We start from the raw sequence: 15,346 nt of genomic DNA on the forward strand, positions 1-15,346 counted from the left end.
CCCCCCGAAGATGGTTGGATTGAGAGAGAGAGAGAGAGAGAGAGTGAGAGAGAGAGAGAGAGAGTGAGAGAGATGAGAGAGAGAGAGAGAGAGAGAGAGAGAGAGAGAGGAAGATGTGTCCTTGTCAAAGACGGCGGTGGATGAGAAAAATTGAGAGAACAGATAAATGGAGTATTGCATCCTTGTCAAAGATCGAGAGATTAGGGAAAAGAGGTGAGGAGAGGGAGCGAGGGAGGGAATGACGAAAGGAAAGGAAATGACACGAGGAAAAGAGAGGGAGACAAACAGAGAGCAGAGGGAGAGATGAAAGAAAAGAGGAGACAAACAGAGAGACAGAGGGAGAGATGGAAGAAAAGAGAGAGAGAGACGATCAGAGGGAGAGATGGAAGAAAGAGGAGACGAACAGAGAGACAGAGGGAGAGATGGAAGAAAAGAGAGGGAGACGAACAGAGGGAGAGATGGAAGAAAAGAGGAGACAAACAGAGAGCAGAGGGAGAGATGAAGAAAAGAGGAGACGAACAGAGAGACAGAGGGAGAGATGGAAGAAAAGAGAGAGAGAGACGAACAGAGGGAGAGATGGAAGAAAAGAGAGACAGAGGAGAGATGGAAGAAAGAGAGAGAGAGACGAACAGAGGGAGAGATGGAAGAAAAGAGGAGACGAACAGAGAGACAGAGGGAGAGATGAAAGAAAAGAGGAGACGAACAGAGAGACAGAGAGAGAGATGAAAGAAAAGAGAGAGAGACGAACAGAGAGACAGAGGGAGAGATGGAAGAAAAGAGGAGACAAACAGAGAGACAGAGGGAGAGATGAAGAAAAGAGGAGACGAACAGAGAGACAGAGGGAGAGATGGAAGAAAAGAGAGAGAGACGAACAGAGGGAGAGATGGAAGAAAAGAGAGAGAGAGAGACGAACAGAGAGACAGAGGGAGAGATGAAAGAAAAGAGGAGACGAACAGAGAGACAGAGAGAGAGATGAAAGAAAAGAGAGAGAGACGAACAGAGAGACAGAGGGAGAGATGGAAGAAAAGAGGAGACAAACAGAGAGACAGAGGGAGAGATGAAAGAAAAGATGAGACGAACAGAGAGACAGAGGGAGAGATGGAAGAAAAGAGAGAGAGACGAACAGAGGGAGAGATGGAAGAAAAGAGAGAGAGACGAACAGAGGGGAGAGATGGAAGAAAAGAGGAGACGGACAGAGAGACAGAGGGAGAGATGAAAGAAAAGAGGAGACGAACAGAGAGACAGAGGGAGAGATGGAAGAAAAGAGAGGGAGACAGACAGAGGGAGAGATGGAAGAAAAGAGAGGGAGATGAACAGAGAGACAGAGGGAGAGATGGAAGAAAAGAGAGAGAGACAGACAGAGGGAGAGATGGAAGAAAAGAGAGGGAGACGAACAGAGAGACAGAGGGAGAGATGGAAGAGGGAGAGACAGACAGAGGGAGAGATGGAAGAAAAGAGAGAGAGACAGACAGAGGGAGAGATGGAAGAAGAGAGAGAGAGACAGACAGAGGGAGAGATGGAAGAAGAGAGAGGGAGAAGAACAGAGAGACAGAGGGAGAGATGGAAGAAAAGAGAGGGAGACGAACAGAGGGAGAGATGGAAGAAAAGAGAGGGAGACGAACAGAGAGACAGAGGGAGAGATGAAGAAAAGAGAGAGAGACAGACAGGGAGAGATGGAAGAAAAGAGAGGGAGACGAACAGAGAGACAGAGGGAGAGATGGAAGAAAAGAGAGGGAGACGAACAGAGAGACAGAGGGAGAGATGGAAGAAAAGAGAGGGAGAGACGAACAGAGAGACAGAGGGAGAGATGGAAGAAAAGAGAGGGAGACGAACAGAGAGACAGAGGGAGAGATGGAAGAAAAGAGAGGGAGACGAACAGAGAGACAGAGGGAGAGATGGAAGAAAAGAGAGGGAGACGAACAGAGAGACAGAGGGAGAGATGGAAGAAAAGAGAGGGAGAGACGAACAGAGAGAAAGAGGGAGAGATGGAAGAAAAGAGGGAGAGACGAACAGAGAGACAGAGGGAGAGATGGAAGAAAAGAGAGGGAGACGAACAGAGAGACAGAGGGAGAGATGGAAGAAAAGAGAGGGAGACGAACAGAGAGACAGAGGGAGAGATGGAAGAAAAGAGAGGGAGACGAACAGAGAGACAGAGGGAGAGATGGAAGAAAAGAGAGGGAGACGAACAGGGAGACAGGGAGAGATGGAAGAAAAGAGGGAGAGACGAACAGAGAGACAGAGGGAGAGATGGAAGAAAAGAGAGGGAGACGAACAGAGAGACAGAGGGAGAGATGGAAGAAAAGAGAGGGAGACGAACAGAGAGACAGAGAGAGAGATGGAAGAAAAGAGAGGGAGACGAACAGAGAGACAGAGAGAGATGGAAGAAAAGAGGGAGACGAACAGAGAGACAGAGAGAGAGATGGAAGAAAAGAGAGGGAGACGAACAGAGAGGCAGAGTGAGAGATGGAAGAAAAGAGAGGGAGACGAACAGAGAGACAGAGAGAGAGATGGAAGAAAAGAGGAGAGACGAACAGAGAGACAGAGAGAGAGATGGAAGAAAAGAGAGGGAGACGAACAGAGAGACAGAGTGAGAGATGGAAGAAAAGAGAGGGAGACGAACAGAGAGACAGAGGGAGAGATGGAAGAAAAGAGAGGGAGACGAACAGAGAGAGAGATGGAAGAAAAGAGAGGGAGACGAACAGAGAGACAGAGGGAGAGATGGAAGAAAAGAGAGGGAGACGAACAGAGAGAGAGATGGAAGAAAAGAGAGGGAGACGAACAGAGAGACAGAGGGAGAGATGGAAGAAAAGAGAGGGAGACGAACAGAGAGAGAGATGGAAGAAAAGAGAGGGAGACGAACAGAGAGACAGAGAGAGACATGGAAGAAAAGAGAGAGAGACGAACAGAGAGACAGAGAGAGAGATGGATGTAGAAATGAAGAGAGGATGAAAGATGGATAGAGCGAGGAGCGAACGTAAGAAAAAAGACAAGTGTGAAATTAAGCAGAACAGAGTGAGAGGTCCACAGCTGGTGGTTTGTGGTGACAGACTGCTTTCTGAGACCACACACTGTGCATGCACACACTCACACACATACACATGCACACACACACATGCACACACACACATGCACACACAGGCCTCTCTCTTCCTCTCTCTCCCTCTCTTTCTCTCTTTTCATTACTGCGTCGTTGATTGTCTTGTCACAGCGTTCATGAAATATAAATATGGGAGCTTGCAGCTGGATCAGAGAGAAGGACTCTTTTTAAGATGGAAGTAGAAACTATACATATTTAACATGTGACAGGGAGCGAGCAGAGGAAGAAAGAGAAATTGGGGAAGGGAGTGACACTTAATATGAATAAATGTGAGTAAAGGTTTTAGTCAAATCTGTGACATCCTGTCAAAGTGATGGTTCCGTTTGGTCCCTGAGACAAGCATCTCCTCCCTCTGAGGAGTCAGAGGAAAAGAAGAAAGTGTTCAGTAACCCATCAGTCAAAAAGGGATTTCCCATAGGGGTGCACAGATCGATCGGCACGCAATCTGTATCGGCCGATTTTGACCTCAAATATGCGATCGGCTGATTGCTGATATTTCTTTATATATATATAAAAAAAAAAAAAGCCCTATCATTAATCAGGCTTTCCAACAATATAAAATACAATACCAATTGGTATTATTAAAGGGGAGAAATAATCGACCGAAATAACGTTTCCAAACTTTTTTTGAGGAGTTTATATATCGGTGATCGGTAATCGGTGATCGGTCGATGATCGGTTGGGCAGATATTTCCCATAGGCGATCGGCAATCGGTGATCGGTGGCAAAAAACGTGATCGGTGCACCCCTAATTTCCCAAGGTTTGCTACTCATATGACAAGATGAAAACAATGGTATCTCTGTTTATCTGTGTGTGTGTGTGTGTGTGTGTGTGTGTGTGTGTGTGTGTGTGTGTGTGTGTGTGTGTGTGTGTGTGTGTGTGTGTGTGTGTGTGTGTGTGTGCACATTGTAGGCCATTCGTGCACATGAGATACAATTTTCTCCTGCGATTTGGAATGTTAATATTTTTCTGTTTAAACTGAATAGGCATATCGCCCAGGTATTGCAACATATATTTTTATTTTTTTTTATTTTAAACAGACAGTATAATCACTTTTACTTATAAAACATTCCGAGGCCTCTGATAGCTGAACAAAAGAAGAAGTAATAATAGTATAGCCACATCACCGTCACCAATCGTCTTTTCATATTTCCAAGGTGCGCTGTCACCAATAATGTTTTCATATTCATATCATATCATTATGTTGAGACTCAACATAATACTATTCATAAGGTCAGTATAGCATTTGATCATGTGGTCATTTATAGTTTATAGTAAAACTTGTCACTGTGGTTACATAACCTTAAAGAATGAGGCACAACTCCAGTATGTAAATAAATAGTACTACACTACATCTCTGATCCCCCTGAGCACCACAGCCAACAATCTCCTGGGAATACACGGCTGATTTTGGTGTCTTTGTTCTCAACACTTAACAGTTGACCAAAAGGCCAATCTCCCCAAAACATCTGGGTGTATTCCTTTAAAAAGGAACTAAGCGTCCAGGTGTCTCTGTTGGATTCTCCCTGTTAGTCACAGCAGTAGAGTAGTGGGTCAAATGTGAGACAGATTTGAGCGTCTTTGAGGAGTGGAGGAAGAACCAGGTAACCCAATTCTCTTTAGCTCACAGTCAAAGGTCAAAACCAGAGCTTCTGTTATTCTGTTTGTTGCATCACAGAAAATGTGTATCTCTCTGTTCTTTTCTCTTTGCCAGTTTGCAAACAGAAGACGTACTCTTGCTCTCTAACTAATGCCGCTTTCTTGCCTTTTTTCTCCACCCCTCCTTTCTTTGTCTTTCTTGTCTCTGTTATATTTTCCTAAACTTGTCCTCTTTCTCGTCCCCTTTTTTCTCCTCGCTACCCCTCTACTCATCTGTCTATTTCTCTCCATCCCCTCCTACACCCCCACCCCCACCCCCACCCCCTCCCCCACCAACACTACCCCGTCGTCGGGCACCCAGCAGTAAGTACCGGCCTTCATCGGAGCAGCACAATGATAATTTCTCGCTATCCACCATCGCTGAGGGCTCCCACCCAAATGTAAGGAAACTGTGCGACACCCCTCCTAACGTCCCCCATGCCCGTGCATTGGCTTACTATGATAACATTATCTGTCAGGTAACGTGGTTCTCGCCTCTCTCTCACCCCCTTTTTCTGCACCCCAAACCCCCGACCCGAAAGCATGGGGCATGACTGTTCCCTCTCCTGCAGGGTGTGAAATGCTGATGAGGGGAGTCAAAGGGCGATGATGGGAGTTTTTCTCTCAAGTGGTGGGTGAAGTCCGAAGCCGAGGAGGTGAGGTAGAGTAGAAGATAGAGACTAGTAATTGAGTTTAAGTTCACGTGTGTTTATTTGTCATATACACAACACATATACTGTACATGCACATTGCACAGGGTAAACAGTACAGTGCAATGAAATGCTTGTGTGCTGGGCCCCTCTCAGTATCAAAAGAATAGGAACGTATAATTTACAAAGATAAATGAAGAATTAAAATAAGGAATCCAATTAAACAATCCTATTCCGTGTAAAATGTGTGTGTGTGTGTGTGTGTGTGTGTGTGTGTGTGTGTTGATACATACTGTACCCCCCCCCCCCTTCCTATTTATACAATGGGGTTTTGAATGGTGTTGGAATAAAGAAGTCGTCCGCTCAAATCCAAACTCTTCTTCATGCCCTCAGGGTGCAGAACTCTTCAAACGTTTTCTCATAAGCCCAAGAGGTCAGGGAATTGGCTCAACCCATAGAGGAACCTGTATAGTGCATAGTGTACTGACACAAGGGTAGGTATACACTGACTGGACATATCCAAATATATACACATATATATACATATATACACACATATTAACACATATACGTGGTGACTATCTATGCCCTTGCTGCCTGTTACCATGGTGAAACGCCAGCTGTAGAGTGGCATAGTTTCATTGTGTTTATTGATTCAGTTCCCAGGTTTTATTGGTTGATCCCCTTTGAGGATGTGATGATGAGATGTGCGCGCACGTACGCACGCACGCACGCACACACACACGCACACACACACACACACACACACACACACACACACACACACACACACACACACACACCGGTAAAGGGTAAAGGCAGGGTTAGAGGTTCAATTCCCTCCGAAAGCAGGCATTGTAAAACTGTCTGGACTATGTGTAACAGTGTAGCTGGCCAGATACCTTGGCTCGGACTTGACCTCATCAGGAGAGATCTCCCAAACTCCCTCACTGTGACCCCTCCCCCCGTCTCTCCCTAACCTGCTCTCCCTCTGATCACCCCTTCCTTGCATCGGTATGTCATGGCATGCCTGCTCTATCGCTAACATGCGCCTCCCGGTGGCCATGTCAGCTACTGCAGCTTTGCTTCGCTGTATATGTACTTCTAACCAAAATGTCACTCGTTTATCCTGAAACTGGGTGGGGAAACAGGGATAGGGGTTGATTACGATTGGTCAAAAAAAAAATCCAGATTTTTATTTGGGGGAGGGGGAAGGATTGGTGTTACACCAGGTAAGCCAATGATGTGGGAGATTTCTGAGAACTGGGCGGGGCTATCCAATCAGGATAAACATCTGAGATGCAATGCCTGGCTGCTGCCTGCAGGCGGCACCGGAGAGCCTACAGGCGCTGCACTAACAGAAGCATGGGTAGCTAGTAGCAGTAACGCTAACGTTGTAGCAGCATGGGTAGTTATAGTGCTACAACTGAGGTTGACTGTTTTCTTTTTGTATGATTTAGTGGTACCACCCTCTAACAATCCATCAGTAGTTTTGGTCTTTAACTTTGTAATCCCCTCCTCTTTCATGCTAGTTTGACAATTTAAGACATGTTTCATTTTCAAATGACCAATCAGCATGAGGTACAGTACATGTACAGTGCCTCATCTAGCAACGTTGTAGCACTTTGTAAATCCAACCAAATGCCATTTTACCATCCTTACAGGCAATAATCCCTAAAACATGAGTAAAAACCATCCATCCTCACCTAACCACATAATGAAATCTTCTTAACTCTAAATCACCTACACAGTCCGTAAGATCCCAGTCCTTCACCCTTGATCGAACAGTATTATTTGCAAATACTTTAGCCCATTTCATTTACAAAATGGGTGGAGTTTGCCTCAAAGGACAGTTCAGGGAGCGCTGTAAAGTTGAGTCAGTCACAGGAAAGCATTTGAACATCTTTTCTGTCACTTTCTTGACGCTATCTGTACTGTCCCGATGAGGCAAAACCTGTCCATGCGCCCCATCTGTCCAGTAAAACAAACTTTTCCAACTACTGTTCCACGTAGGTTTATTTTCTAACAAGTAGCCTACCGCAGTTTTCCAACCCAAATACGACTCACCAACGTAGGCTCCTCCAAACCTAACCCTGCCGACGGTTTTCCCCAAACAAGCCCAAAATACATCCACTACTAATATAGCAAATAACCTCAGTGCCCCCATGCAATTCTGTCAACTAACAGCCCAGCTCCATGATGGTGGAGAACCTCGGCAGCCAGGCGGTCTTTATACTGTCCCAGTGTGGTTTGAAGAGTCAGCGTACCTCCAAGACACTGTAGCCAGCTGGGGATATCAGCTGTCGTCTGAGAGGAAGTCTTCTTACTCCTGCTATTGGTTTCTGTCTCTCTCTCTCTCTCTCTCTCTTTCTCGATGTCTCTCTACCTCCCTCGCTCTTTTATCTGTCTGCTTCTATTACTGTCAGCCTCTCTCTCTCTCTCTCTCTCTCTCTCTCTCTGTAGCCTATATAGCCTATTCACCCTATTCACCACGCCCACTTTTTCTCTCTTCCGCGTTCGACGCAACGTATTTGTTCTTCCGGTTCTGCGCTAGTTGGCGGCCATTTTCAAAATAAAACGTCAGTATGAATGAAGTGTGGCAACATTCAGAATTAAGCTACACTGCGGCCAACTTCAGTTACATGTTCATAACGTTACTGCTGCGAGGAGCCGATGGCTGTACCCGCTCGGCATTTAACGTTAGTTACAAAAGCACGTCGACAGTGTTTTCTCAATGCCAGTAGCCTACAGTGGGGTCTGACAGATAGCTAGTCCGACCGGTCAGCACAGCCAGCGCTCCCAGTCCTCGCTGCTCGTTAAAGATTTCCAATAGGCATAATTCTGATAAACTGGTCACATATATGTTACGTTCTCACCTGACAAATATAAAAATTTTAAAACAGTTTGGGTTTTTTTTTTTTAGCTTGAAAACAGCTTTTTGGCAAGTCTAAATGACTGCGGTAGGCGTACTCTACTTCCGTGTTAAAACCGGAAAGACGATTACCAAATGACGTCATCCAGAAGTGTCCTTGTATTGGCAAAGAATAAGGTGAATATCGTCTCTGATCTCTCTCTACATCTGCTTCTTTCTTTCCATCCAATTGAATCAGTCGCTCTCTCCATAAACTCTCTTTCATCTCTCTCTCTTGTCGTTCTCTCTCTATGTGCCTCCCTCATGTCTCTCTTTCTCTCTTCCTTCTCTCTTCCTCGCTCCTCCTCTATCTATCTGTCTTTCTCTGAGGATGTCTTTTATGGTTTTGAGGAGTGTAACCCTTTGCCCCCCCCATCCCCCCTCCCCTCAGAAAACCATGAGCAGATACACCTGGGAGTGTAAGACCAAAGAGGAGTCCGACTGTGAGGTAAGACCGAGCCCTGCCCACCTGCCCCGTCAGATGGCCCCGCCCACCCTGACCCACCCCCCCCCCCCCCCTCCCAAACGAATCTCTCTCATTGCCGCTGTTGCCCTGCCTGTCAATCACCGTCAATCAACTCTCAAAGGAGCGATCCAAGCCTCTCCTCCCCACTGGAACATCAATCAGTTAGTCAGGAAAAGATGTCGAAAGGCAGATTCACATGCAGTCTTACCTGTTGATTCATAATACATACTGTATTAGGGAGGGATTAAAGTTCTCAGTCGCTATGACGGATTTCAGTCAATTGGAGTCAGATATAAAATGTGAAAAGTATGTCTATGTTGGAACCTATAGCATACTGATTCAGTGTGGAACACAATCCATGCATCATTACTGGGTGTTTGGGAACTTTAGAATGAAATGAGTGTGATATTGTACACACTGTCCACCTGTTTTTACATGAAAACCTATGGGAAACGACTGCACGTCGGGGGGAAAAGCGGCCACTTTAAAATGCCAGAAATAGCTAAAATAGGCCTGGAAAGGCCAGTCAGTTTTTTTTTTTTTTTTTTTTTTGCTTTAATCCCTGTATACACCCAGTGATGCAGGAATAAACAAACAGGGATAAACTATGAGCTCATGAGGCAAATAACCACCAATATGAACTAAATCTGTTATATTTTCAGAAAAGCTTGAATTTATGCTCCATCATCCCCCCTCGTCATGTACAGTATGTTCATACTATTAACTCATTATGTTTACCAGTGGCGTGCACAGACATTTTGGGGGGCAGGTGCTCAAGTGAAAAAAGGGCACCCCTCTCATAATTAAAAACTGCATGGGATTAGCATAAAGTGGACATGTCTGTAAAGGGGATACTCATGGATACCCATAGAACAATTCTCATTCAGATATCTTAAGGCAGTGATTCCCAAACTGTGGTCCGGGGACCACTGGTGGTCTGCGAGGCTCCACCTAGTGGTACTCAAGAGCCTTGCTGACTGACATCATTCTATCAGCAAGCATCTTTATCTGTTGTGTCCCATACATTTTGGACTGACCGATGCTATTGCATGGTTAAATCAGTGAATTTTATGGGGGGGAGATTTTTGGTATCCGCAGTTGGAAGTGCTGCTTTGGAAACTTGGTTTGGGACATAGTGGTACTTGATCTGAAAAGTCTGGGAACAGATCAAGGGGCCCCTTTGAAAATGACCATGCCAGTTTTTCCCTTGCCAACATTTTGCCTAAATTTGGAGCATTATTTACCCCCATTACTGACAAGCTAGCATGGCATGGTTGGTACCAATAGCTTTAAAAATGAGTCCGCTACAGCCTCTGAAACAGCAGTAATGTTGGCCGTGGACGTGTCCAGCAAAAAGGACACTTATCATTCAAAGGGCAAAAGGGAAAGTGCTTGGGCACCACCTGGGGGTCCATCTGTGCACGTCCCTGATGTTCACAATGAATTTGTCTCATTAAGATTTAAGACAGTTGTAAACTCTCATTTGTAAATGAAAGCATGGGTAAACTAAGTTTATTGGATTTAGACTCCACTACATCCCTGTATAAATCACATGAATTAGTTGATGCTGTTGTATTACAGAAAATTGTATCTGTTAAGGAAAAACACAAATGATTGCATTTGCCTTTAGTCAAAGATTTCTTCTTTCTGTTGGTGATTGTTTGTCTTATGGTCTTAAGGTTTACTCCACTTTTTAATTATCAAATTACATTTCAAGGTCTGAAGCTTTAAAGGTCGGGAACTAAGGCTGGTACTGCTGCAATTAAGCCAAATCAAGTCAAAAAAAGTGTATCACAGTCATAAATCAGAAGATGGAGTTTTATATATCTCAGTTGACATACTCTACTATTTTAAAGTGGTTTGCCAGCCAGAAACTGGAGCATGGCAGGTAGCCTACGTAAGCCCTTCATTACATTATGTCAGGTATTACAAAAAACAAGTCTGGTTTGTGGCTTTTCAGTGTAACCCAGTGTAGCTTATCACCAAAATGATCTGGAGTAACATAAAAGCATGAAGAAATAAAACCATGCAAACGGTTTGATCTGATCTGAGTCAGCTGTACGGCAACCATTTTAGGGCATCCTCGTCCGTCAGAGTATAGGCTATCGTTCCTCAGTCTAAGCGTTGTCAGTTGTCATGTCTCCTATAGTAAACCATGTCGAGTGTGCTCTGAAACACCTTCAGTCCTCACACGAAAACGCTGTCATTCTTCCTGCATTACTGTTTCACTCCTCACGCGTCAGTCATCGCACAATACGGCGTCACTCGTCAATCATCAGTCCTCACTCGTCAGTCATCACTCCTCACATCTCACACGAAAACGTTGTCATTCCTCCTGCCTCACTTATCACTCAAACTAGCTGTCAGGCATCACTCCTCACGTCTCACACAAAAACGTTGTCAATCCTCCTGCAGACTAGCTGTCAGGCATCACTCAAACTAGCTGTCAGTCATAACATGAAAACGCTGTCATTCGTTGTTTTTGGTTGTTCTTCCGTCTGTGATGGGGAAACCGCAAGAATGCCTCTGTGAAATGAGCAACAATTTCTTACAACTTCACTTTCGGTTGTATGTTAATTCTGTGTGGGAGGAGAATTAACATAGTAACACTAAGAGGAACATCTAGTTTAATGTTTGATTATTAAACTAGATGTTCCTCTTAGTGTTACGATGTTAATTCTGTTGGGTCTCATGGATTATTACTTTAATCTATTGTAAAAAAAAAAAAAATGCTTTTATTTTGAAGGCAAAATCACTCAACCGAAAGTGAAGTTGTAAGAAATTGTTGCTCATTTCACAGAGGCATTCTTGCGGTTTCCCCATCACACACGGAAGAACAACCAAAAACAATGAATGACAGCGTTTTCATGTGATGACTGACAGCTAGTTTGAGTGATGCCTGACAGCTAGTCTGCAGGAGGATCGACAACGTTTTTGTGTGAGATGTGAGGAGTGATGCCTGACAGCTAGTTTGAGTGATAAGTGAGGCAGGAGGATCAACAACGTTTTTGTGTGAGACGTGAGGAGTGATGCCTGACAGCTAGTTTGAGTGATAAGTGAGGCAGGAGGAATGACAACGTCTTCGTGTGAGGACTGATGACTGATGAGTGAGGACAGATGATTGACGAGTGACGCCGTATTGTGCGATGACTGACGCGTGAGTGAAACAGTAATGCAGGAAGAATGACAGCGTTTTCGTGTGAGGACTGAAGGTGTTTCAGAGCACACTCGACATGGTTTACTATAGGAGACATGACAACTGACAACGCCTGACTGAGGAACGATAGCCTATACTCTGACGGACGAGGATGCCCTAAAATGGTTGCCGTACTGCTGCCGTTAAATGCAGAGAAAACACAATCATACAGAAAAAGGAAAGTGATATTGATGCTGCGGCAGGAAAACACTGACCTTGTGGGGACCTTGTCATGCGTCCAGACGGAGGAGGTAACCCCCCCCGTCTCCCCCGAACACACACACACACACACACACACACACACACACACACACACACACACACACACACACACACACACACACACACACACACACACACACACACACACACACACTTTTTATGGAAGAATAAAAACCACTGCAGTGAAGGAAGAATAGGCTGAAACCAGAGAAGATAGAACCAGAATACGCACGCACGCACACACACATGTGCACGCACACGCATGGTAATAGTCACCAATACATTTTCATCCCAGGGCGTCAAATTACGCCAGACTTTTTAACGCTCTGGGTACCCTTTCTCATAATTTTTAAATGCCACCGAATGCCACCTTTACGAGACCGTAGCGGTTATAGGCACCTAAAACAACTTAATGACGGTTAGCGTTAGCGTTATGGTTATGGTTTGGGTTAGGGCTAAATAAGAAAAATGTTAAATGGTACTTGAAATATATAAGCCCTCCACCCCCGACCACAACGCCCTTACTGGCCAATGTTTGATTTCTCCTGTGTAAACAGGCCAAATGCTATATAAGAAAGAACAAACATGTGCATAGATATTTACATATCCACAGCCCACATGCCACCACACACACAGCCTAATCTCACTCCTACACAATACTAAATAAAGCACTTATATTATCCACAGCCCACATGCCACTAACCTTGCTTGCAAGATGGATAACCTCGCGAGATCAAAAGAGATTCTCTCGACGTAATCCATCTTGTCATGCACAGGCAGTTAAGATGATTGGCCGAACCATGGCCGGCTCGACGAATCAGCGGCAGCCTTAGGCGGGCTTATAACGCATTCATGACAACTCGGCCCGCCGGAGGTTTCAACACGGAACCTCCGCCCTGGACAGATTTGCGTTCACGCTGCACCTCCCGCTCGGGGGGAAAGCCCAAACTGTTGCTGTAGCAACCCGCGTTAGCATGGTAGCTACGTACTAGTGAACAATGCTAACCGAACATGCTGAATGCTGAATTTCACACAGAGCGAAACACAGATGATACAAACACATATGAAACGTTAACATTACATAATTAAGAACTCAACTTGTGTGTTAAAACATCAACAAACGTCTTTATAATAATTCTGTGATTATCATTAACGATGCAAGTAGCCATTTTGATGTGGCTGTGACGTCAACTCGGAGAAACCGGAGCTCTGAATGATACCCGAATTTCCGAGCTGTAATTCTGGCCTGGACGACCGTTCAATTCACTTTTTACAGGTCGGAACCCATTTTTTCCGGCGGTCCGAGTTGTCTTGAACGGGGTATTAGGCTCATCTGGGCAAGTAGTGGGTACATGGTCTTTGTAGTTCTTTTCACTCGTCAACATGGCTGCCGCCACGGAAGTGACAGGCAGTCTGAATGAAATTGAATGTAACGTTCCCAATTCTATGTATTAAATTCTAAAAAACGACCCTCAACATTTGGGAAGGCTAAGCCACACAACTAGTTCGTTATAATTGAACGTCATGCTTCGAAGGCGACTTTACGACGATGAGGACGGTGAGGACTCAATCAATGATAGACTACCACGGAGATCAGGCACAGGCACCTTCCTCCGGTCGCAAACGTGACATCAGAGGCATGGCGATCTGATTGGTTGAAGTTAACACGCACCAGCGGTGATAGACAGATGGGTCATCCAATCACCTGCCAAGTAGCTTGGAAAAAGTGCCCGCCTCCGTCAGCGGGTCGGGTTACTGCATTCCCAGATCGACTGGTTTAGTGAAACGTAATGTGGAGCTAAACCGTCCATCTGGCAGCGTCAGGTTAACATGTCACCACACACAGCCTAATCTCACTCCTACACAATACTAAATAAAACACTTATATTATCCACAGCCCACATGCCACCACACACAGCCTAATCTCACTCCTATACAATACTAAATAAAACACTTATATTATCCACCATCCATCCATCATGTCTGCATCAATACTAAATCAATTCAACACAGAAAAATGAATTGAGTTTGGTGCTGGCCGTGATTTCCGAGAGGATTTCATTTCCATCAACTGGATCAGCTCACATACTGACTGATCACAACTGAATTGACCTCGACTTCAAAAGCTGCAAGACATACAGCAGAATTATGTATTCATCAATTAGTACATCTTCCCTTTAATTTGAATAGGTCCAGATCATTCGTTATACACTGACAGTACAAAATACCAGCTGCTCTGAAGAATCCAGGTACACATACACAGACAGCCACAGAGCCGGTCAATTAATACACAACACAAGCACACACGCACACACACACACACACACACACACACACGCACACACACATACACACACACACACACACACACACAGACACACACACGTAGGCAGGCATACAGTATAGTCTGAGTCACTTGACACATGTAGGCAAACAAACACACACCTGCCCACATCCACACACACATTCAGACGTACACTTAGGCCTACACACATACAAATATAATCTAAAGTGTATGAGCACAAGCATACCAATGACTAGCAATAACGCTTGCACAGACACACACACACACACACACACACACACACTTAGGCAGGCATAGAGTGAGTCTCTTGACACATGTAGGCAAACAAACACACACACACATACACACACACACCTGCCCACATCCACACACACACATGCAGATGCATAGACCTGCCTACACATACTCTACAAATATTATAATCTAAAGTGTATGTGCACAAGCATACCGATGACGAATACCAATAACGCTAGCACACACACACACACACACACACACACACACACACACACACACACACACACACACACACACACACACACACACATACACACACACACACACACACACACACACACACACACACAGGTGCACGACACATGAGAACTTGGGTAGACTAAGTTTATTGTATTTACCTTCCACTACATCCCTGTAAAGCACAGTAATTAGTACAAAACTCATGTCAGTTGTGTAAAGATTTGGTTTATTATGGAAAAAAATACTTAATGCAGACACACAGGTGCACCGACACTCACAAACACCTATGACTGTAATGTGAAACACACTGGGCTCCCAGCAGAGAAAACCACTAAACCACCTGCCTTCACTTCAATTCAACCTTTCATCCAGACAGAGGCAAA

The 15,346-nt window shown here is 44.9% G+C and overlaps 1 protein-coding gene across 1 annotated transcript in view; it reads left to right on the forward strand.

The window, feature by feature from the left end:
• Positions 1 to 15,346, forward strand: part of cspg5a (chondroitin sulfate proteoglycan 5a) — a gene marked incomplete at both ends in the record, with an annotated part of 105,947 nt that overhangs the window by 82,657 nt on the left and 7,944 nt on the right. Inside the window, 2 exons of the mRNA XM_083632624.1 lie at positions 5,059 to 5,215; positions 8,689 to 8,745. Coding sequence (XP_083488750.1) covers positions 5,059 to 5,215; positions 8,689 to 8,745 — 214 coding nt within the window. The remainder of the gene's footprint in view (positions 1 to 5,058; positions 5,216 to 8,688; positions 8,746 to 15,346) is intronic.

The sequence above is a fragment of the Poromitra crassiceps genome, assembly GCF_964638095.1.
Source record: "Poromitra crassiceps genome assembly, chromosome: 1".
Taxonomy (NCBI): domain Eukaryota; kingdom Metazoa; phylum Chordata; class Actinopteri; order Beryciformes; family Melamphaidae; genus Poromitra; species Poromitra crassiceps.